Here is a 23731-nt window from a genome sequence, read left to right as displayed (position 1 = left end):
GGTGTTGTTGAGTTCCCTTAGTCAATTTTCATTTTTTATTATGTTTTTCTCTTTCTCCTGTTTAGCTTGATTGCTTTCCATTACTCTGTCCTCCAGGTCACCAATCCACTCTGCTTCCTCTAGTCTACTATTCATTCCCTCTAGTGTGTTTTTAATTTTGATTATTGAGTTCTTATCCCTGATTGTTTTTTTTTTAATGTTTTCAGTCTTTTTGTTGAGGGTCTCACTGAGGTCCTCCACTCTTTTCTCAAGTCCAGTGAGTATCTTTATGACTATTACTTTAAATCTCTAACAGGCATATCACTTATCTCCATTTCATTTAGGTTTTTTTGCTGTGATTTTTGTCCTTTTCTTTCATTTGGGACAATCTTCTGTCTCCTCGTTTTGTCAAACTCTGTTTTCTGTATTTTAGGAAAGTCAGCTACATCTCCTGCTAAGTAGGGCCTTATGAAGAGGTCCTGTAGTGCCTTACAGTGCAGTGTCCTCTGTTCACCAGAACCTGGCATTTCAGGACGTCTCCTATGTGTGTTGTGTGCACACTACTGTTGTGGCTGAATCACATTTGCCTTCGGTCCAGTCATCTGCACTTGCTTTCTTTGTTGTGGGCAGTGTTTGATCCCTGTGTTGTTGATGGGCCAATCTGGGACCACCTTGTGCTTGACTTGGGTCAGACCAGGTGTTTGCTAGAAATGCAGTAACAGCAGGCTGTAGGGCACTTTCCCTGTATTTTCCCATGAGAAGCTTTTGTTGGTGGGTGAGGCCTGGGGTAAGACCAGGTGTCTGCCCCCAGCTCACTGCTGGGGCTGCAGTCAGACTATTACATGTGGTTATCTTCTCCTCTCCCCAGCGCAGGAATCACTTCGGAGTGGTATTGGCCCCTGTTGGGGCTGCTTTGCACACTGCCTCATTTGTGGTCCCACACTGGACAGACCCCTGCCAAGGGTGTGTTGGGGTGATAGGTCCACAGGAGAACTCAGAGGCGATGCACATGGTGATAGGCACAGGTTTGTGCTGGTCCGATGTGGGAAGGGACCTGTAACCACTTTGGAGAACTCTTATCCAGGCCAAGTTGGAGGGGTGGGTCTGCAGGCAAATGTGGGAGTGGGGATTCGTGGGGCACAGTGTTAGCAAATTAGGTAGAGAATGTTTGCGCTGTGCTGGTTCCTGCAGGTGTCTGTGTATCTGGGCTGCTCTCACCAGCTCTTTTGTTCTTGCAGAAGTCTCCCAAAGATCCCTATCCCTCCAGCATACTTTCTGAGATTAGTAAACAAATCTCCCTCCCTTAAACCCCAGACATTTTTCAAACTGCTCTTTCTTTGGTGTCTCTTGGCAGGAATGTTTGTTGTGCTGTCTATTTAAGGGTAGGGACTCACTTTCCTATTGCCCTCTGGCTGAGTCTCCTGAACTTTAAATATTAAAATTCCAGGTGTTAAGCTCCACTGATTGTAAAAGTTCAGGAAGTCAAACCCTGTGGTTTTCAAAGCCAAATTCTATGAAGATTTGTCTTCCCAATGTGGGTCCCCCATGCCTGGGGTGCCTGGGGTGGGGTTTGCTCCTCTCTCCTTTGTGCTCATGGTGTCCCTCCCTCCCACAATATTCCTGCTGGCCAGTTTGGCTCCTGACCATGTCTCTGCCCTTCCCACCCTCTTCAATGTGGCCTCTTCTCTACATTTAGCTGTGGAAAGTCTCCCCACTCTTTGGGTTGTTTTCTGGGTTATTTACACTGATGTGGGTGTTATCTGGGTGTATCTATGTGCCAAGGAGAGCTTAGGGTACTCCTCCTCCACCATCTTCTCCAGAGTTGACCTTGATGGACAAACCTTAATTCTTCTGGGGACACGCATTTAGGACAGTTAATATTTGATGGACAACGTGAGAGATGATGTATAGGTTTATTATGTGTTTGAATCTGTTTGAGATATAAATGTATAGAAGTTAAAAGAGGGATTAAGTTCTTTTCATCTAAAGCGTATACTTACAAACATGCTGATCTGAATCAAGTGAAAGTAGATTTTGGCAACCAAACCTGGGACTGTCTCCTTGTTTGAATTATGCTCAAGTTAGGATCGGGCAGGTATTGCTGCCTGGAGCTTTGAAAAGTTTTCTTTACAAGGAGACGCAATGACAGAATAATATCCTAGATCCCTTTTCTCAGGATGAAACTCGCTGGAATGGCATCTGGAACTAAGTTTGTAATAGATAATCAATTTCCAGTATAATGAAAAACATAGGAGACAACAGTAAATTTTGCATTTCAAGTTAAAGTGTTGGTTGTTCTCTACTGGAGTGCCCTCCCTCCTAACTTTGTGCCTTGCTGAGGGTCTCAACTTGAATATCACCTTCTCAGAGGGGCTCGTCCTGGCTGTCCTGTCTTCCTTACGGGACCCCACTCTTGTCCTTCAGGGCTGCAGCACATGATGTTCTCGACTGCCTGCCTTTTTAACCAACCCCCAGTAGTTGTTCAAGGCAGTGATGTGTCTGGCTAAAACGCAACAATTATCAACCTTCCCTGGGACAGAGACAGCAGTGTGACAGTGTCGTGGCCCAGGAGCATAGGCAGAAGCTGCTGAGGATGGCTGGGAAATGGCTGCTTTCTCCCCATCATTGCTGACTCCAGGTTGCTTCCTTCTTTATGGAATGCAGACGCCAGGCTTGGAAGGGCAACAGCCCCCTAGGACCACAAGAACAAAAGATACAGGCAAGGACTGCTGGAGCAGGAAGAGGGGAAAAGGAAAGAGCCTGTGTCCCATGACGTCTCTCTGCTTTAACCCAAGGTTCCCTACCTAACGTTAGCAACAACAACAACAAAAATTGTACATATATGTTTATGCATTTCCGTCATCAGTGCCTGTCTTCTTCACTAGACTGTGAACTTTATGAAGAAACAGACCATCCAGGTTTTTTTGTTCATGACTGTGTACCCAGCACCTTGCACAATGTCTGGTGCATAGATTTTCAAAGGAGATTCTGGAAAAGAATGAATGATATGCAGCATTGTGGAGTGAGACATTTATTAAAACATTTATTAAAAATTTTAGCTGAAAGGTAAGAGAGAAAGTAAAATGCAGCAACACAGAGGCCTCAGTTACCGTGAGAATAAAGCTAAGAGTGAGGCAGAGACACTGAGACAGATGCTGAGAAGGAAGCAGAAGCCTGAGTTCTCTCCATCTTCTCTCTCTGTAAACTGTCTTATCACTCAGATTCTGCCCAGTGATGTTCTTTTAGTATAAGGGCCATAAAAGTGACCCATTTTCAAAATGTGCTTGTGGGGCGTATGGCACACACAAAATACATGCAAGGTCAAAAGAGTGACATGATAATGGTGGACACCTGTCTTTTCTTCCTGCACACCCCCTACGTGCACGCACACACACACACACACACACAGAGATTCACACACAGATCTTGGCAAAAACAGTGAAAAGAAAAGGCTTCTGCATAACCCCTCTTTAGACAGTCATCTCTGACTCTCAAGAGTTTGATCCTATGGGCTGTGCTAGGCTCCTGCTAAGGCTCCTTTCTTTCAGACAGGTCTTCCATTTCACTTTCTTTTTAAAGTTTATCTATTTATTTTGAGAGAGACAGAGAGAGAGAGAGAGAGAGAGAGAGAGAGAGAGAGAGAGCAAGTGGGGGAGAGGCAGAGAAAGAGAAGGAGAGAAAGAGAATCCCAAGCAGGCTACACACAGTCAGCGCAGAGCCCAATGCAAGGCTTGAATTCAACCACCACAAGATCATGACCTGAGCCAAAGTCAGACACCTAACTGACTGAGCCACCCAGGCACCCCTCTATCAGACAGGTCTTAAGAAAACCCAGCCTCTGGCTTGCACCACTGATGTTACCAGTAGTGTGTTGAAACTCAAAGATCCTGGAATTGTAACAGGTTTTGTCATGGGTCTTGGAATGATTACAAAGCTGTAAAACCCTGTGAAGTGCTGCACCAGCCTAACTTGTGTCCTGTCTCTACTTCCTGTCCTTCTCACTGGACCATCCATGCTTTCCCAATGAGCTGCCATCTGAGACATTTTAAATTTCAAGTGGAGGCAGTAATCACTTCTCCCAAGGAACTGGTTTGCTTGGGCAATTGTAGATAATCTCTCAAAATTAAGAAGACAGGAATTGTCTGATAATGAGAGATGATATTCAAAATATCAAACAACTACTGTGGCATGGATACCAACCAACTGGGAGGGACACAGCTGGTAACAATCAGTACTCCTGTTTAGGGCACACCAGCTGCATTTCAACCTGCTTGGCTTGCTGCCCAAGCACACACACACAGCCCAGAACTGTAACACAACCCTGAGAAGTCATGGATACATTTTAGGATGGAATCCTGTGAACTGTCTCCACAACCTGCCTCACTTGAAGAGATCACAATCTGATACATGAAACAGATACTGTTTTTATAATTGAGTATGGACTATGAATATGCTTCCTAAATTTCATTTTACTGTATTAATTTTTCTTTTGCTGCCTAATACATTGCTACAAACTTAGCAACTTAAAACAATGCAAAGTTGTTATCTCACAGTTTCCATGTGCCAGGACTGTAGGCATGGCTTAGCTTTAGCTGGGTCCTCAAAACAGGGTCTTATAAGACTGCAGTCCAGGTACAAGCTGAGTTTGGGGTCTCATCTGTGGCTTGGGGTCATCTCCCAAGCTCTCAGGGTTGTTGACAGATTCATTTCCTTGCAGCTGTAGAACTCATGATAGCTTGCTTCTTTAAGGCTAGCAGGAAAGCTTGTCTGATCTTAGGGAAGGCCTAAATCTCCTTTAAAAATTAGGTCAGGGGTGCGTAGGTGGCTCAGTCAGTAAAGAGTCCAACTTCGTCTCAGGTCATGATCTCATGGTTCCTGGGTTTGAGTCCCACATTGACTCTGTGCTGACAGCTCAGAGCCTGGAACCTGCTTCAGATTCTGTATCTCCCTCTCTCTCTGCCCCTGCCCTGCTCATGCTCTGTCTCTCTCTCTCTCAAAAATAAATAAACATTAAAAACTTAGGTCAGATCCACCCCCAAACAATCTCCTTTTGATGAACTCATAGCAATTCTGATTAGGGATTTGAATTATATCTGCAGAACCTCTTCATCTTTGCCACAGAATGTCACCTAATCACAAGAGTGACATCCATTGTATTCACAGATGTGCCCACAATCAAGGGAAGGGGGTTATACAGGGTATGAACAGTAGTGGTGAGGAAATGTAGAGGCTAATTTAGAATTCTTTGTATTATACTTACATCAGTACTTTTGTTATGCTCTGGCGATCACAAAGTACTCTTTTCTATGAATGCAGATACTTGTTGCAAATTTAGGACTGAATCATGTGCTTCCAAAATTGACAGAACAAAGTACAGGGTGGGCAAGACACCAGATGAAATAAGTTTTATTCTTGTGTTGTTTTCAATTACATTTTTGCCTTTCATAAATAATTTACATTACTTTCTTATATGTTAAGCAGACACCAGTGGGATTTTTATAGAAAATGCAAAATGAGGATAAAAATCAATAGGTCTAATCCATTCACAGCTCCAAGATGTGGCCACACTGCTTGTATATGGAGAAAATGCACCTGACGGAGTGTTCTGCATATTCACATGTGTATTAATGTGCTAGGGCTGCCATAACAGAATACCACAGATAGGGTGGCTTACACAACAGAAGTTCATCTTTTCGTAATTCTGGAGGCTGGAATTCCAAGGTCAAGGTTCTGGCAAGGTTGGCTTCAGGTAAAGCCTCTCTTCCACCTCTCTCCCTCTCTTCCTCTCTTCCTGGCTAGTAGACAGACCCCTCCTTGCTGTGACTTCACATGGCCTTTCTTCCATGTGTGTATGGAGAGAGAGAGAGGGAGAGGGAGAGGGAGAGGGAGAGGGAGAGGGAGAGGGAGAGAGAGAGAGAGAGAGAGAGAGAGAGAGAGAGAGAGAGAGAGAGTTCTGAGGTCTCTTCCTCTTCTTAAAAGAACACCTGTCCTATTAGATTTGGACTCACCCTTAGGACCTCCTTTAGCCTTCATTACCTCCTTAAAGGTCCTATCACCAAATATGGTCACATTGGGGGTTGGGGCTTCAACATATGAATTTAGGGGGACACCATTCAGTCCATAACAATACTCAAAATATCTGTGGACAGTGAACAACCTGGGAGATTTCCTGTTTATGACTACTACAGAAGGTGTTTTTAAATCACTAATCACCATTCAAATATGCACATATTCCAAGAAATATGGAATCCATATTCTGTCCATTTTCTGTCTTTGAGTGTCTTGACTAGCAGTTTGTTTCCAAGGCAACAAAGATACATGTGTGCCCTGAGCAAGGGCAGCAGAGCAACCTCTGTCCCTCGGTTCTGACAGAATTACTGCCAACCGTGCCCAAACAAACCAGTTGTATCATTTTTCCCAATAATGAGACAAGGAAGGTCTCATAGGTCTTCCTATAAAGAAAATACAACAGAACCATGGTTACATAGCCAGGGGTATGTCTCCCTCTGATGGACGCTTCGCCCTCTCTAATGAAAGGTGCAACTGCATAGAGTGTCAAAACCTCTTCCACAGGGGTCAGGTATAATGTCAGGATCTGTGGTAGAAACTGTTTATAACCCAATATACCTTATCTCACTCTTCTTTTGGTAACTGAGCCCCTCTTTGAGAAATCAGTGGCAATATGCCCTGTGAAGAAGCTACACTTTCTATCCCCACCTTGTAGCTAGAAGTGATCAAGGCACCTAGATTATTGTCTGGGACTCATGAAAAGGCTTTTATGGAGGGAGCACATAGCCATCATGTCCTTGTCTGCACTCACCGCTTTTTCCTTTTCTTTTCTGCCGGCACTGTGCATTTGATGTCTGTAATATAGTAGCCATTCGGATGACTGGAACTTCAGGAACCATCTTGGATAAGAGTTAGCTTCAAGGAGGGAAGCCACATATCAAGGAAGATGGACCAAAATGTGGAACAAGTCTAGGCTCCAAATGACACCATGGAGCTTCCACACCAACCTTGGACTCTTGGACTCTCTCAGGTGAAAGAGAAATAAGTCTCTATGACTAGCTGTGGAAAGCAAATTCCTGACACAAAATGTAGCATGAACATTTCAAAACGTCAAAATTACATTAGAAAATTGTTTGAATCTTCCATAAAATACAGAAAGATAGTGTGGTACAAGTCCTGAATGGGTTATAGGCAAGAGGAGATATTTAGCCTTTAATTCTTGGGGCCAAACAACAAAAAAAATCCAGACCGAATTAGACCGTATCCTTGCATTGTTTTAAACTAGTATTTGCCCTTTAGAAACTATATCTACATTGATTTCAGAGACTGATTTAGAAATTAAAAACCATACGTGGTCTGAAAAGAAAAATATTAGGAAGCACTAGTATATATAATCCGGAGAGCTAAAGGACACATGTATGTATGTGTATATGTGTATGTGCATGTATGGAATTACTATGGATGATTCCATCTTCCCTTTTCACAGGGAACCCTATGACTTTAACTGTATTATTTAATGTTTCTTTATGACTTTTAATTAACATTTCAATTTTTTTTCAATACTGAGCAAGTCATTGCCATGGACATGCTGACTACCAAGCAGAATGACTGGGATACCTTTAAAATCACCCACATTTTCTCCCCCTAGTTTTGGGGAGTATGTATTCTTCAAGCAGAATTATGGAGAAAAGTATCAATATCATTAAAATTGCTCTTTTTTCTCTTTCTCTTTCATTCGATTCAACACTATTATATGTCTGAAACTGAGAAAAGTCACTGCTACCATGTGGTTTTGTCAAGCTGTGGAGCCCTGAGAACATGGGGTGAAGAGGTTCTGGAACTCTGATTTCCCTAAGGAATGTTACCACGTTGCTAAGCTTTGTAGTGTATCCTAACAACCAGGGAGCCTCCTGGGCTCTTTGTAGCAACAGTGGGAGAAACTGGAGGGAGACAGTGATATTCTACTGGATGCATTAGACATTAGGCTGTCTCTGCCAATTAAAAATTCCCAGCTCAAGTGCAAAGATTTAAGGAAATCAGTGACAACTCAAGCATAGACCCATTATGAGGCTTGGAGTGTATCAATAGCCTTGAGTTCCTGTGAACAAGATCACCTTCTTTAAAAACTGTCCTCAGGTATCATTTTAAATTCATCATTAAAATAATTTTCAAAAAGTTTAGGTATGATTTAGTTAATGGATCTCAGGTTCATCCTCTTTTCAAGACTATGTGAAGGCCAAATAAATCTGTTTTGTGGTAATGAGGTATTATCTTTTAAAGTAAACCACCTAAAAAAAATAAAGTAAACCACCTATCTTTGAGGAGATCATACAAATAAAATAAGCTAAGTTTGTGGGATAAAGACATTTCTGTGGATAGCATGTAACTTCATTTAACAAATACTGAACATATACTAGGTGACAGGTATTGGGAATACAGAACTTAGACTAGACCATTGCCTGCTTGATTATGATATCCTATGGAGAAAAGCGGAAAATAAACACAGAAATGAAAAAAAAAAAAGCCAGGGAATAACATGCACTTATGGAGATCGCCTAAGGAGAGTTAGGGATAGACAGTGATCCAGGCAGGGAAGATGGTGGGAACTGCTTTAGAGAAGGGTAAGGAAGCCTTAGCCTTAGGAGAAAGTCTCTTGTAGGCAGAGCAATGAATGCAGTGAAGATCTTAGTGGCATGCCTTTTAGGTGAGGTGACCTGCAAAATGGTTCAGCATTCATCACCTAAATAACAATCTTTACATCTCTAGGAATTCTTTGTAACTTACAGCTGTTGGTTGATCAGATGTCGTATCCTCTTGTTTTAAACATACATCTTACATAAGTGTTACTTTGGACTAAGATTATTAATATTTAATACAGATTGGCATATTTTATGTTTGTTAAATTTTTTTTAAGCATTTATTCATTTTTGAGAGTGAGAGAGACAGAACACAAGAGAAGGAGAGGTAGAAAGAGAGGGAGACACAGAATCCGAAGCAGGCTCCAGGCTCTGAGCTGTCAGCACACGGTCGGATGCGGGGTTCCAACCCACAGACCGCGAGATCATAACCTAAGCCAAAGTGAATGTTTAACTGACTGAGCTACCCAGGCGCCCCTAGATTTACATATTGTAAAAGTAACGATGACCAGATTTAGAACTACATGATTAATCATACCTCTGAAACCCTAGATTTTAAAGATTTTGTGTCATGTAGTCTAAATAAAATTCAGTGACTTGCTAATATATAGGTAGATTCAAGAGGCTATAGAAAAGGAAATACTGCTCCCAGAAGTGCTTGCATGATTCCCTGAATGACAAAGGGTAATTTTAATTAGATTTTCCATCAGTTACCACTGCACAGGTTTTTCTCTTCCTCTTCAAGGCAAAAGCAGAATGCTGGCATCACAAGTAGAATAGAATTATAAATGGAACTTGGCTACTTTCTCTCAGCACATCTTTTTGGACATACCCTCCAAGTCAGGAGGGCTCCACCGAGGTTTTGCAAAACAGACAGTGAGGCGAGACCTAACATACTTACTGATAATAACTAAAACGCTCATGTTTAGAAATTGTTTAGCTTTTAAAAGGAATTAATACAAAGAAGGGTAAGTTTTCTAACACTACCTGTTGGCGTTTAGTTGCAATGACATGTGCCTACCTGTTTGGAAACATTGGAGTTAAAACCTGTTTATACAGTTCCTGTGAGCAACAGTTACTGACACACCGTAGTTGGGGTGATTGATTTTTTTTTTTTTTAGTACTTTGTTCTACCACAACTGTGGAATTCATTCTTTAAAATCTGAACATGGGATGGCGATGTCTTTCCTCCGAACATCACCTGTCATGTGCATCAGGTGGGGAAAGAAGGCTGAGAACTGCTGCCCCATATTATACAGCAAATATCTACTAAGCTAAAATAGTGGAAACAGTGTGTGTGTGTGTGTGTGTGTGTGTGTGTTGTTTTCTTTGTGGTGTTTTTTGTTTGCTTTGGAGTTAAAAAATACCTATTATTTATCACAAAACTGTAAATAATTCATGGCACATTACAGAAGTTATTATAACTGATTTCATCTACAGAGTCCGTCCATGATATGTACTGAACAATTTTGCATTGATGGGATGCTCTAATATTGGTTCAGGAAAATGTTTAGTCACTTCATTATAAAATAAATGAAATTTCTGATTCTCTAACAAAGATTATGTTTGTTTATCAACAAGTAAATTATTTTCTGGTCCTCTATTAATTCCTTATTTTAATAACATGTTCTTTTCATGTTTCTCTTGCCTTTGGGGGGAAAAAATCTTTTGTAGAAGAATGAATGATTCATTTGTTTAGAGTTTATGTCTTAAAAAAAATTATAGCCCCAAATCAATGCTTATATTAAAGAGAAATATTTAAATAGAAAAATATTATTTTAAGCCAATTCATGAACTTTGGAAAGATATCCAGTAAAATCAATGCAAAATGTATTATCAGTCAGTTAAGGAGTGTTAAAATCAATATAGGCAACAAGTGGAAGAGAAAGATGTGGGCCATCATTAATAGCAACTAAAATAGTTATGCTTTTCTTCAGGCTTGAGTTAGTTTCTTTTTTTTTTTACATTAATAGACTTTATTTTTTACAGTAGTTTTTAAGCTTGCAGAAAAATTAAGCAGGAAAGTACAGGGAGTTCCATATATCGCCCCTTCCCAGTCTCCCCTATTATTCACATCTTCACTAATGTGTTACATTTGTCACAGTTTATGAACAAAAACCATACATTATTATTAACTAAAGTCCATAGTTTACATTACCATTCACTCTGTGTTGTACAGTTCTGTAGCTTTCAACAAATGCATGATGTCATATATCCACAACTACAGTATAGAACAGTATACTACAGGCTGGTTTCACTGCACTAAAAATCCCCTGATCTCCATCTATTCATTATTCCCCCACTGTCCTTCTAGAACTTCTGGCAACCACTGATCTTTTTACTGTCTCCATAGTTTTGCTTCTTCCAGAATGTTATGTAGTGGGAATCACTCAGTGTGTAGGCTTTTCAAACTGGCTTCTAACAACATACATTCTAACAACATACATTCTTCCATGTCTTTTCATGACTTGATAGCTCATTTCTTTTTATTACTGAATAGTATTCCACTGTATGGAGGTACTACAATTTATCCATTCACCTATTGAAGGACACCCTGGTTGCTTCCATTTTTTGGCAATTATGAATAAACATTCATGTGTAGGTTTCCCTGTGGACATGAGTTCAAATCCTTTGGGTAAACACCTAGGAGTACAATTGCTGGGTCTACGGTAAGAGTATGTGTAGTTTTGAAAGAAACTTCCAACCTATCTTCCAAAGTGGCTGTACCATTTTGTGTTCCCACTGGCAATGAGTGAGAGTTCCCGTTGCTCCACATTCCTGTCAGCATTGTCAGTATTTTGGACTTTAGCCATTCTAATAAGTGAGTAGTGCTATGTCATTATTTTAATTTGCAATTCCCTAATGATAAGTGATGTTGAGTATCTTTTTATATGCGTGCTTATTTGCCATCTGATCATCTTCTTTGATGAGGTGTTTATTCACCTTTTTCACCTAGTTATTAATTTGGCTATTTGTTTTCTTAATGTTGATTTTTAAGTGTTCTTTGTTACTCTGGATACAAGTCCTTTATCATATATGTGTTTCAGAATATTTTCTCCCAGTCTGTGGGAGACATTGTTTTAAGAACTTTTGCAGGGAATAATATAGTTTCACTTTTCTTCAGGTTTGAGATAGCTTTATTTTTTCATTATTAGATCACTTGCTAGAACAATTCAAAGTACAACTTTGTCCAGACTTTTTCATTTACCTAATTTCTGAAAACTTAAGTGTAAGTCAGACTTTCAACAGTACATAATGTATATTGGATTTTGTAAAATTTTTAATGATATATATGGATAAAATATTTACATATTGCCTGAATCCCTTTAACATTATTTCAAAACCTCCAAAAGAAACAATAAAAGCCACAACATCAGGTAATTAAATTTTCTGTAATACAAAAGAAAGCCCTATAGCATCTTTTAAAGTATAAAAGCAAGATGAATTTCAGACTTCTTGAAGGCACTGTTTTTTTTATAAGAGGAGAAAGAGTTTTCTTCATTGTTTATTGACATTTAATACCAGAATTTGAAGTATGTCATTACCCTTCAAATTAACCTAAGAAATGATTAATGAGGGTAAGACACACCCAGTAGAATAGCTGAACATTCTAGCTGATGTCTCAGTCAATCTCATCAGGTTTCAGATGAAAAAATAAAAATCTAGGAAATAAAATAATTAATCCATGGTGACTTAGCTTGTTAATGGAAAAGCTGGGACCATACATCTCATTTTAAAGTTTCAGTTCACTTTAACTTGAAAGTTAACTTGAAAGTTCCACTCCCCAAATTGTCTACTGTACCCTTTTCCTCCAATACAGATAAAAAATGAATTTACTGACTTAATTGTGCAAAAGGTCCCACACAGAAAGAATGAGTAAGGCTATAGTTTGGGTTACACAAAGAGGCTGGAATTAACTCATTATTTATAAGGAACAATAAGAAAATATTTTTTATTGATAGATAATAGTACTTTATGAGTTCAAATATTTTAACATATTTTATTTAGCCTAGAATAATTTTAGAATTTATGAACGTTAGGTATTTGTGGTAACAGGACTGATAACATATACCATACACTCTGAATGTATACCATGGAAAACTTGAACACAGATTCTTTGGTCTAAAAAGTAGTCAATGAACTAAAAATGTCTGCCCCAACAAAATCTTGAGAGCAATTTCTAGAATATGGACATATTTTGATGCTGAAAATTATTCTGACCAGAAAAACTCCCTGCCGTGGTTAGAAATAAAATGTGTATTTCCTAGTCCTGCTATCATGAATAAGATAGCCATGTAAGATAGGAAATATACAACAAACACCAGAAAAAAACCCTTCTTTATATTTCAAGATAGCATGCCATTTTTTTAAAGTTTATTTATTTTGAGAGAGAGAGAGAGAGAACATGAGTGGGGAGGGGCAGAGAGAGAGGAAGAGAGAGAATCCCAAGCAGGCTCCGGGCTGTCAGTACAGAGCTCAGTGTAGGGCTCAGTCCCACAAACCATGAGATCATGACCTGAGATGAAATCAAGAGTTGGATGCTTAACTGAGTGAGACACTCAGGTGCTCTAGTAATATGTTATCTTTAAGAAAGTTTGTTTAACTCTTTCCTATGTTAGTAATCCAGAACTTTCCCCCCACGTAATTGTCAATTCCCTAAGAGCCATAACATTATCTTTATCCCTTAGGCCTATGACACTTTAGCTATCTAATAAATAATTCCTGAGTGATTGGAAGAAAATCATTAAATAATACTGAAAATTACAAACAACAACATGTCAAATGTTCTCCAGTTTATCATTTGTAGGTACAATATCATTCTTTTATCAGATTTCCCCCCCCTTATTTTTAGGTTTTACCATCCTCTCAGAAGATGATACAAATTTAAGAAGGTGGTTTTCTAGGGGTACCTGGGTGGCTCAGTTGGTTAAGCATTGGACTCTTGATCTCAGGGTTGTGAGTTCAAGCTCAGCATTGAGCTCTGTGCTGAGGGTGAAGCCTACTTAAAAAACAAACAAACAAACTGGTTTTCTTAAAGTATAATATTAAAGGTCTTCATATGTATATTATAATATGAAAGGTGTATTCATGTAAAGCACATTTGTGTTTATTGTATTTTAAAGCTATCATTTTCATTTACTATATCAAAATTGATAACCTGTTATTTTTATGTTGGTAAGCTAACAAAGTGACCTTAAATGTAATTAAATATAGAATGTATTTTAAGCTTCTCACAAATGTTTTGAATTTTCCAGGGAAAAATTCTTTGCTTCCACCCATACCCAAATTCATTTCAATGTGTACAAAAATTTAATCTGAAAGTATAATAGCCTCACATTGCTTTGACAAGGGAAACAACTCAGCAGTGCAAGCAATGAAGAAATACTTGATGTGTAAGAAATGTCAAGAGCCCCTCACCAGAATGATTGTCATTTTATGATTTCAGGGTCAGAGCACCTCTGGAAGTGAGGTTACCAGGTAGAACCCCAAGACATTTTGTGGCAACAGTGGAGAGGGGCAAACCAACATCCGGAGAACATGAGCCTCAAGTCCCCAATGTCTGCTCCTCAGTTTGAGAGCAAATGCAGCCATATTATGGCTAGAAATGGAGGTTGTTTTCTAGTCCGGCACACCCCTCATCCCAGAAGGGTGTGCCACATCAAAGGTAAGGTGACTCAAGGTCCTAGGATGTTTCCCTTTCTCAACATTTGGGCTACTTGATGATTCTGGTGGGTAAGCACAGGGATACTGTTCAAAATATGTAACCAATAGGGAGGCCCAGGTTTTGAACATTGAGACCAGATGCCAGCATTGGAGTTAGAGCAGAGGCTTACAGGCATCCTCTGTGCCAGGCATTAACCCTTGGTTGGGAAAGGGACTATAAATTTGGTCCCTTCTTGAACTTCCTTCCTCTCCTCTTGCAATACTTCCCTTGATCTCATCACTTTTTTTTTCTAAATATTTTGCAAATTAAGCTACTTCTCCCCATGGCCATGGTTGCAGCTCCATTCTAGGCCATTCTTATCCCTTGGTCTGACTACTACTTTTGCAATTTGTAGCCTTCTAACTGCTCTACTTCCACCCCTGCCCTCATCCAATCCACTCTCCATAGAACAACAAGAAAGATCATATTAAAATGTAAATTTAACTGCTTAAATATCCTACTCAAAATCCTTCAGAGACTTCACATGCACTTAAGATAATGACTAGATCTTGACATAGGCTAAAATGTTTCCTATGATGTATGTGGCCTCTGCCTCTTTTGACTCATTTCCTATCAATACCTACCCACCCGTCTTCACTGTACATAAACCACACTGGACTTGCGTAAGTTTCTTGAACACGTAATAAGACTTTTCCAACCTCTGGATTTTCACTCATACTATTTCCTCTTGCCAAAAATTCCATTATTACTTGCTGTTTCTCATTTTTCAAGTTTCTTGAAATGTAACTTAAAAGAGACAATCTGGGCTCCATATCCTCAATCTAAATTAAATTTCCTTATGTTATATTCTCATAGTATTCTATCACAGCAATTGTCTTAAGTCAGGTTCTCTGGAAATAGACTGTAGTATGGAGAACTGTTTGAAGGAGATTTACTGGGGCTGCTCTCAGGAACAACATGTATAGGAGTCAAGGGAAGCAGGATTTAGCAGAACTTGAGCTGTGATACAGATACAGTAGAGGCCTCAGTCAGCCCCATAAGGAGCCATGGATGGCTTTGTAGAGGTATCTCAACTTGAGGAAAGGGGGTAAGGCCTTTGTAACCCCCACCAAACACTCATTGGTCAAGTTCCCATCGTGCATGAGAACTATCTTCAGCTGGAAGCAATTCCCAGAAGGGACTCAGCATGAGCCATCAGTAGCTGACACATCTGTCAGGTGGACAGATGAGTGTGTGCATCCTGAAAGCATGGTTTTGGGAAGATGCACCTCCACAGTCATTGCTGCTTGTGACTAAATATTTTTATTTGATTATGATCAAATACCTTCCGCTAATTTGTGAGCTCCTTGAAAACAGAAGACATATCTGTTTTACTCACCACTTATTTCAATTTCCCAAAGAGTGGCTGCCACATGGGAGGTGCTAGGTAAATTTTTGTGTAAGGAAAGAAGGGAGCTTAAATTATACCCAGGTAAAATTTAGAGCCTCTCATAGATTTTTAAACAGAGTTCATGTTCTACCTCAGCTATCTAGTTGTGTGTCCTTGAGCAAGTGATTTCATTCTTTAAAAAATCATTCTAGCTGTATTATAGAAAGTGGAAGAGGAGCAGGGGCCTAACGAGGGGTTGGGAGATAAGTTAAAAGATGGACTTAGTCATCTAAGTGAAAGGGATAGAGAATGGGCCAGGGCAGAGAAAGCAGAGAAGTGAAGGCTGAACTTTGAGGCAGAGCAAGAGGAAAGCTCAGGTGAGCAGCACAGAGGAAAAAAAAAAAAAAAAACATCAGAAAGTTATGAGATAAACCAAGATTCAATGAGAATGGCTGAGGATGATCGTCAAAGACAAATTCCTAGAGAAGATCAGGAAAATGAAAGCCAAGAGAAAGCAAACAGATATTACAATAGAAGTCATAGATGACCTTGAAATCTATTGTTGTGGCAAAATCTGATGACAGAGTTTTTCAAAATCCACATGAGAAAACCATTGCATTTAATTGGAACTTTTTTTTTTCTATGAAGGCAAATACTACCAAATTGAGAGTAACATTTTTTCTGACTTTCAGATACTTGATATATAATATATAATTCTTGTATATGTTATTTCACATTCTGCCTAGAACATCTTATACCTATAACTACAGCATAAAACTGTTGGCAGGCAAGGGATGGAGTTTTATGCCTTCAAACACCCTACAATGCCTACCACAAAACCTTGCTGATAGTAATATATGTTCACATATAAATATATGTTCAATTGAATGGAAAATTTTATTGGAAATCTTTCAAGGATATCCATGCAAATTCTAGAAAGCCTAGTAACTAGAGTTGGATGAGAAAGAGAAGAGCAGCAAACTGCTTTGTTTTGGCCATTAACAGCCAGTGCTTTGAGCCCATACTGAGTAAAAGGACACTACAACTAGTTTCATTAGTTTTACGCCAAAGATAATTCTTATAGTCCATTTTACCAATATTCAAATGTTCTAGTCTATTGAGATCTAATGTTATTATCAATGATAAATCTTTTAAACATTAAATCGTCAGTATGTTTGTTCAGGGACGCCTGGGTGGCTCAGTCGGTTGAGCGACTGACTTTGGCTCAGGTCATGATCTCACAGTTTGTGAGTTTGAGCCCCGTGCCAGGCTCTGTGCTGACAGCTTAGAGCCTGGAGCCTGCTTCAGATTCTGTGTCTCCCTTTCTCTCTGTCCCTCCCCCACTCATGCTCTATCTCTCTCTGTCTCAGAAATAAATAAACATTTAAAAAAATTTTTTAAAAAAAGTTTGTTCAGTCTAAGAAATGTCAAGTTAAAGTCTCTATTCGTGATACATATAGGCACTCTGCTAACAACACAACACAAGCCAGTTTCTGCTCACAGTGTAGTTTGGAGGAGATATAAATAGAAGGAAATAATTATAATACAGTGTGTTATGTGCAATAATAGAAGTATGGTGAAAGTTGAGGTGTAATACAGAGATAGGAAAATTGCTGGAGGAGTATCAAGAATGCATTTCACGGAGATTTGATTGAGAGATACATATGATAAACATTAAGGAGCAACAATTAGCAGGAGTTGGATCTTTATTGGATTTGGGAATGGAATAACAAGTCTAGAATTACTACCAGTTTTTTTAGCTTGGTTGATTGGGTGGATAGAGGACCAACTATTAGTCTTGAGCATATGGGAGGAAGAACATATATAGGAGGTAAGATTAAAAGCTTCATATCAAACATGTTGTACTCGATGTGCCAATGGAACATTCAGGAGCAAATGACCAAGTAGAGAAACGGATATAAGGACTTGGAGCCTAAGGACTGGATGAGTCTATAAAGTAGATTTGAAAAGCAGGAACATGTAGGTTAAAACTATAATGTTATTGCTCAAGAAAGCAAAGAAATGCCAAAAAACCCTGAAAAACACAGGGATGTATAGACACAGAAAATCCAGAGAAAGAGACTGAAAAGAAAGGGCAGAGATGCTGGGTTGAAAAATGTTGTCTCTGAAAATGGAAAGAAGTGATTTTAAAGAAAGAGGGAACAGTAAATGGGGTCATCCATAGAAAGGTAAATGCATGTAAGAGATGAAAATTTTTCATTTAATTTACAAACTAGTGATCTCTACAACCTCTTCTATCACATAGAATAGAGAAAGCTTGAATTTATAGACCTGAGGATATTAAAATCTTACATTTGCTTGGCAGAGGTTTTTGAGCTGTGTTCTGGAGTCTTAGAAATCTGGGCAGGAGACAAACATGGAGTAAAATGTGCTTGAACAAAGGACACAACAGCCAAAGAAATTTGAGTGTCGCTACTGCATAGAAAAAAAGCATTATATTTAGTCATGGGATTAAATGAGACTTTTCTTGTTTCCAGAACTTTGGCTAAAGCCAAATTTCAAGATCATTTGTGCATGACTTGCTAAGAGGTGATTTAAAAACTGGCTCTACCATGGTAGCCTATCTCCAGGCTCTTTTGCTTTAGAGAAGAGTAAAAGTTCATGAAAAGGAAAGAAAGTGAGGATTTCTTTGACAAGAGTCTTTGGGGTTCTGTGTACTCCCCCTCCCCTCCATGATGAACAGTAGTAGCTGCCTTCACTGGTACCTTCAGGGCTTTCCAGGGGACCATTTATGGAGAACGGAGGGTCTAGAGAGGAGATTGAGATCTCACTGGCTAGCAAGATCCTTGCCTGTGCTGTTTCTGGTCTGCCCTGTACTGTTTCTGCAGTGGAATATGGGGAGACTATTCTTGGGGTGAACTTGTTCTGTATCTTCTATGCTATGGAAGACAGAGAATGGTGTCTGATTCTCTTCTAAAATCTAAAGACAAGAGCCAACTGAGCTGCCTGAAGCTAGCTATGTCAGTGGCACAAAGACTGGGATTAAGTTGCTCTCCCACAGAAGACTAGGCAAAGGGCCTTGTTTCCTGTGGGCTAGAGTGGACACTCAGGAGGAAGCTGGTCAAGAACTGTCTTACAGGTCCCCAGCCCAAGAGGACTAACCACTATAATAGGACAACTCCAGCCAAAAGAGGCTGGTGACATTTTGCCTGGTGTGAAGGTGGGAAGGAAGAGATGTTAATAATTTTCTGGTAGGTACATTATCCATGACTGAACAGTATCAGAGATTTCCTCAACCAAGGGTCTCCAAAGAACCCACAAAAATGCCTCATGAGAGAAAGAGCCAGCATTTCTTCTCTGTCTCACAGATCCACTTTCATAGATGCCTCAACACTAAATTAAAACCATTCAGCAAGTAAGACTTTGTGTCCCTTTAACCATTCCTTCATCTTCCACCCCAACTCCAGAGGAGCTGGAAGCAGTGAGTGGGGAAGGGAGAGTGGAAGAGCAATGTGGAGGAAAACAGACCACACCCCCACTCCCCTGCTGGTCTGTGGAGGTTGGGTCATCCTTGGCCTGGAGAGGAGGGTGTGAAATGAAATGGACTACTAATACTTTTACAACACCAGCTATGCTGATAGTAAATATTTTTGGCATCTTTGATGGAAAGTTTTGTACACGATAAAGATTATTGCAGTTACTTGTTATTTTTAAATCAAATTTTAAAATAACAATTCTAAACCTTTTTGTTTTAACATTTAAAATTTAACTTAACCCAATCTTAGAGCACCCTCATCAACTAAGGAAACAATTACCTTGGACAAAAAGATAAAATGAGAGTATGTTCTCATTAAACTGGGGCTGCATATTAGAAAATTAGATAGGAATGTGATATTTGAATCTTCTGGTGACACTCTCCCACAAGGTGAGTCCCTCATAACTACAAAGGTAACAGAAATTTGATGCCCTATAGGGGGAGCTGGTCATTCCTAGGCCCAAAACTCCATAACCTAATTCTCCTGTATATTCAAAGCAGTTAATGAAACTCCCACCGATGTTGTCCTAATCTTCTTCACTGCTGGGTTGAGTTTTACATTTCCCTGACTAGCTTTAAATCATTTAATATTGTCCCATTTGACTCTGAAACCACTTTAGTGCCCTTCCACTTTTTACATTTCTGGGTAGTTCTTTCCCAACTCTTGGATAGATAGAATCTGAATTCTTTCATATTATGTATCACCATTTTTTAATTAAAGGAGGTAGCAGAGAAAATAAGGATTTTCCCCTTGAGTTGTCTTCATGTTAATCTTTTATTTATTTCATTTGGTAGGCAGTTTTTCACCATACACCTGGGCCCATCACTATCTCAGGTGTTTAAGATAAAATGGTAAGATGTGATGCTATCTTTAAAAATGTTATTCTCATTTCTATATGGAACCAGTTACTATCAGTAAAGTTCTAAGTATCAGACTAAATAAAAGCTTTATATTTGGCTGTGTTATTCATTCATTTGATAAATAATCATAGAGCACCTACTTTGTGCCAGGCACTATTCTAGACACTGGGAATAGAGTAGCAAACCAAACACACAAAATCCATGCTTTCATGAAGCTTACACTCTAGGACAGCTCAGCCCAGCAATGTGCAAACAGATATGACAAGGGACAAATGCTATGAGAAAAATAAAAAGGCATAACGGAACAGAGTGTGAAGGGGTGCATTTCAGACAGGGGGTTCAGCAAAGACCTTTATGATGTCATTTGAGCAGATAGATAGGAAGGGGGGGACTGATAGTACTAGAAGGAAATTTAGAACAAAATGGGCACAAAAACCAAAAAAAAAAAACAAAAACAAAAAAACAAAAAACACTATCCAGAAGCTTCTTGTGCAACTTCTTGGAAACAAGACAGCTGCCTATTACTATCTCTCATAATTCAAGGATTAACATCGAGCAATGTCCTGTACACCCTTATTTCCTAAACTGTCCGACACGTCATGACATAGTGTTTACACGGAAAAGAAGATATGTCTATAATTCGATATATGACCCAGAAGCAAATAGCTGTTACAGGAGAGTGAAGGAGCCTAGAAGCCTTGGACATGAGGAAGGAGTTTGCTTTGCACTGCTTTTTCCTTCCTTACCTCGCTCATAATCTACCTCCTCCTGCCTCCTGTTCCTAGCTTATACAGCTGTCTATATCTTTTGCCAGTACGAAAAAAGAGCCAGTGTATGTCTTTTAGGAGGCCTTATTATATTGAGACATTTTGGATGCTTTCAAACGTCTAAATGTACTGTTCATGAAAAGGGCTAACATAATCCCGCTTGGTCATTATCAAAACTTGGGAAATGAGGCGTCTGTCTGGGATAGAGGCAGATCTATTCCACTTGACTCTCCGACTAAGATCAAAGATGTGAGCCTGGTTCTCAAGGCTAACGAGATGGCAGAACATTTCAAGGAAGCATGTATTGCTAACATAATTTGGTGCACTGACTTTCAAAGAATATCCACCTAGCATTCATTCATACGATTTGGAGTCTGACATCTTATATACACTTAACAATATCGAATTGGGAAATTGCTGATCATTCAGAGAAAACCTGCCAAAAACCTAATCTGTTTTTTCTGGTCTTTTTATCCTTACTCAACTAGGTTTGAATAACATTCCCATCTGTACTGTGAATGATGATGAGAACTCACTGGGAACATTGTGGGGTGTTGGCCAGTTCAACCACTTAGAGAAGGATGAGACACCATTTGCCAAATGCGGTTACCCACCCAGCACTGCGACCCTGGAGAGTCCTGTCAGAGAAGTCACACCGGCCCCAAACCATATCAAAATGCCCCCTCGGCCTCATTCTGGTGAGTCCCTTGCGACTAATGAAATCTTTCCTGAGGTCTCCTGCAAACAACCAGAGGTGGTAGGGGGGATAGTCTGTATGATTGCTAATATAACTGCAGCAATTTTAAAATATAGCAGCTAACATAGCTGCAGTGATTTCTCACTGTGAAACAGGTTATTCATTATAAAATTTTTTTATTCTTTTAATCTCATTTCAGTAGCCCAAGACATATTTGGTGTGGTTCTAGTCTCTAATTCCAACAAAAGTAGCTTAAGAGATACTGAAAATGAATGTTTACCCAACATGATAGGGAACCTACTGCAGACAAAAAGTGAGTCAGGGAAATGCAGTAGGGATGGAATTACATGTTTACATTTCTCCCTGTTGGATGGCCAGCTCCTGAAGGTCAGGGCCCAGGGTTATTCCCTTCTGTGTTTCTGGTATCCTTGGTATCTCCCCAGGTCCCAGTACAGTGTTTGATCTTCAGTAAAAAAAATTTTAATTAATTAAATAAATGTTTATTGAATTGAAATGAAAAGGGATTAATCAACAGAACACCATGATGACTATAATTTACAATGCTGTCTTGTATATTTGGAAGTTATGAAAGTAGATTGAAAATTTTTCAGCACAAGAAAAATATTGATAATTTTGCAAGGTGATAGTTAACTACACTTAACTGTGGTAATCATTTTGCAATATATACATATATCAAATCACGGTGTTGTACATCCTGCACTATCATATTTTAAAAAGCACAGCATGGCAAAATCTAAAGGGCTAGCTAAAATAGAAGGAACTCTGGGTATTGGAAATTGCTTCCAGTTCTCCTTCGCTTGTCCTGACAGTTACCTGCCATTATTAAAAGTTTCAGGGCACCTGAGATTGTTTTGGTATAGTGTGGTAAAATAATATTGTCTTTCAAAAAGCGACAATAAGAGGCATCATTAGTAGAGTACTTCCTATGTGATTCCATTCTAAGATCTTCACGCTTGCTAACTCATTTCATCCTTTCAGAGAGTTCCTCTTCCTTCCTTTCCACTAGCAGTAGAGAATAAAGCCCACACATTCCACCTACTGTTGGGTGTTCCTTCCTATACCATAAAACCCGGAAACTTAACAGTTAGGTTTGCAAGAGCCCCCTAATGGGAATTAAGTGTTGCCACCTGATCAGATGTATATTTCAGATGTGGGGCTAAGGTCATCGTTTTGGTTGCTGTCTGCTCTCAAGCATGACTGGAGACATGGGGTTTTCCTGCTACAATATCCCAGTGTTCAGATGCTGGATTTATGGGTGTCAGATGCCAAGTCAGCAGATACAGTGGCTTTCAGATTGCAGCATGTTCCAGTGCCTCATCTTTAGCCTCAGTGATGTGACAGCAACTCAAGTGTCAGTGGCATCCTGACTCCCCTCCCCCCCCCCCCCCATAAAGGCTGTGCCCCCTGGCGGGCCAGGTGCAAGACGTTCTTGAAGTAATTTGTGAGGGTCAACGCCAGAGTTCACTGCTCCAGCCCTTCCAGTGATGTTGCAAATACCGCATTCTCTGTCTTATTTACATTTTTGCTTAAAATAGAGTGGTTTCTGTTTCCCCGAAGTGAACACTACCTTAATAGACCACCACCCATAACTTTGTTCTTCCTACTTCCTGTTCTCTTCTGGAGAAGTAACTTTACAATGGTTTTCTCTCTTCAGCTAGAACTAACAAATTCAGTTACTGTTGGGAATATGCACAAAATCTTTGCATCTTTTAAGAAATTGTTTCTGTTGACTATGGCTTCAGTAAAAACGATAGCATTATTTACAGAGAATATAGCTTTATTTAAATTAATGCAAAATGAAATTAAGCAAATATTTAAATGGTTTAAAGTGATTTAGTTAGATGATGCTATGAAATGTGTAAGGTTGAGAGATTGATGAAATAAGAAATATAATTAAAAATGTAATTATAACTCAATACACATCCTCTGCTTGTGGCCACAGGGCAAACAGCGCACCTATAATCTCTTTAATTAGGAAAAGTGACAGCTATATGGACAGGAAACAGAGAAAAACATGTTTTATATGAAATGTGCACTTTTAAAAATTAGTTTACCCAGATCAAGAAAATTCTTCTAGTCTTTCTTTATATCATCTTCCTGGGCATTGAATTAGTTTTGTAAATATCAATATGCTTTAAAAATTTTTTTATTAGTTTTTTTTTTTATTTTTGACAGGCAGAGAGAGACAGAGCACATATGGGGAAGGGGCAGAGAGAGAGGGAGACACAGAA

General features: G+C 39.4%; 1 protein-coding gene across 3 annotated transcripts in view; it reads left to right on the top strand.

Moving 5' to 3' along the window:
* The first annotated feature begins 5711 nt into the window (after nt 1-5711).
* Nucleotides 5712-23731, top strand: part of CB1H4orf17 (chromosome B1 C4orf17 homolog) — a 37279-nt gene continuing 19259 nt past the window's right edge. The window contains exons 1-4 of one of the 3 annotated variants that reach the window (XM_006930952.4): nt 5712-5728; nt 6854-7018; nt 14071-14289; nt 21271-21480. In XM_006930952.4, coding sequence (XP_006931014.2) covers nt 14163-14289; nt 21271-21480 — 337 coding nt within the window. In that variant the 5' untranslated portion in view covers nt 5712-5728; nt 6854-7018; nt 14071-14162. Of the gene's footprint in view, nt 5729-6853; nt 7019-7865; nt 8125-14070; nt 14290-21270; nt 21481-23731 lie in introns of those variants that run through there. The other 2 variants (XM_023252914.2, XM_003985146.5) reach the window with 2 other exon arrangements.

The sequence above is a fragment of the Felis catus genome, chromosome B1 (genome assembly GCF_018350175.1).
Source record: "Felis catus isolate Fca126 chromosome B1, F.catus_Fca126_mat1.0, whole genome shotgun sequence".
In the NCBI taxonomy this organism is placed as follows: Eukaryota; Metazoa; Chordata; class Mammalia; order Carnivora; family Felidae; genus Felis; species Felis catus.
The sequence above is the reverse complement of the archived record's forward strand: the minus strand, read 5'-3'. Positions and strand labels throughout refer to the sequence as shown.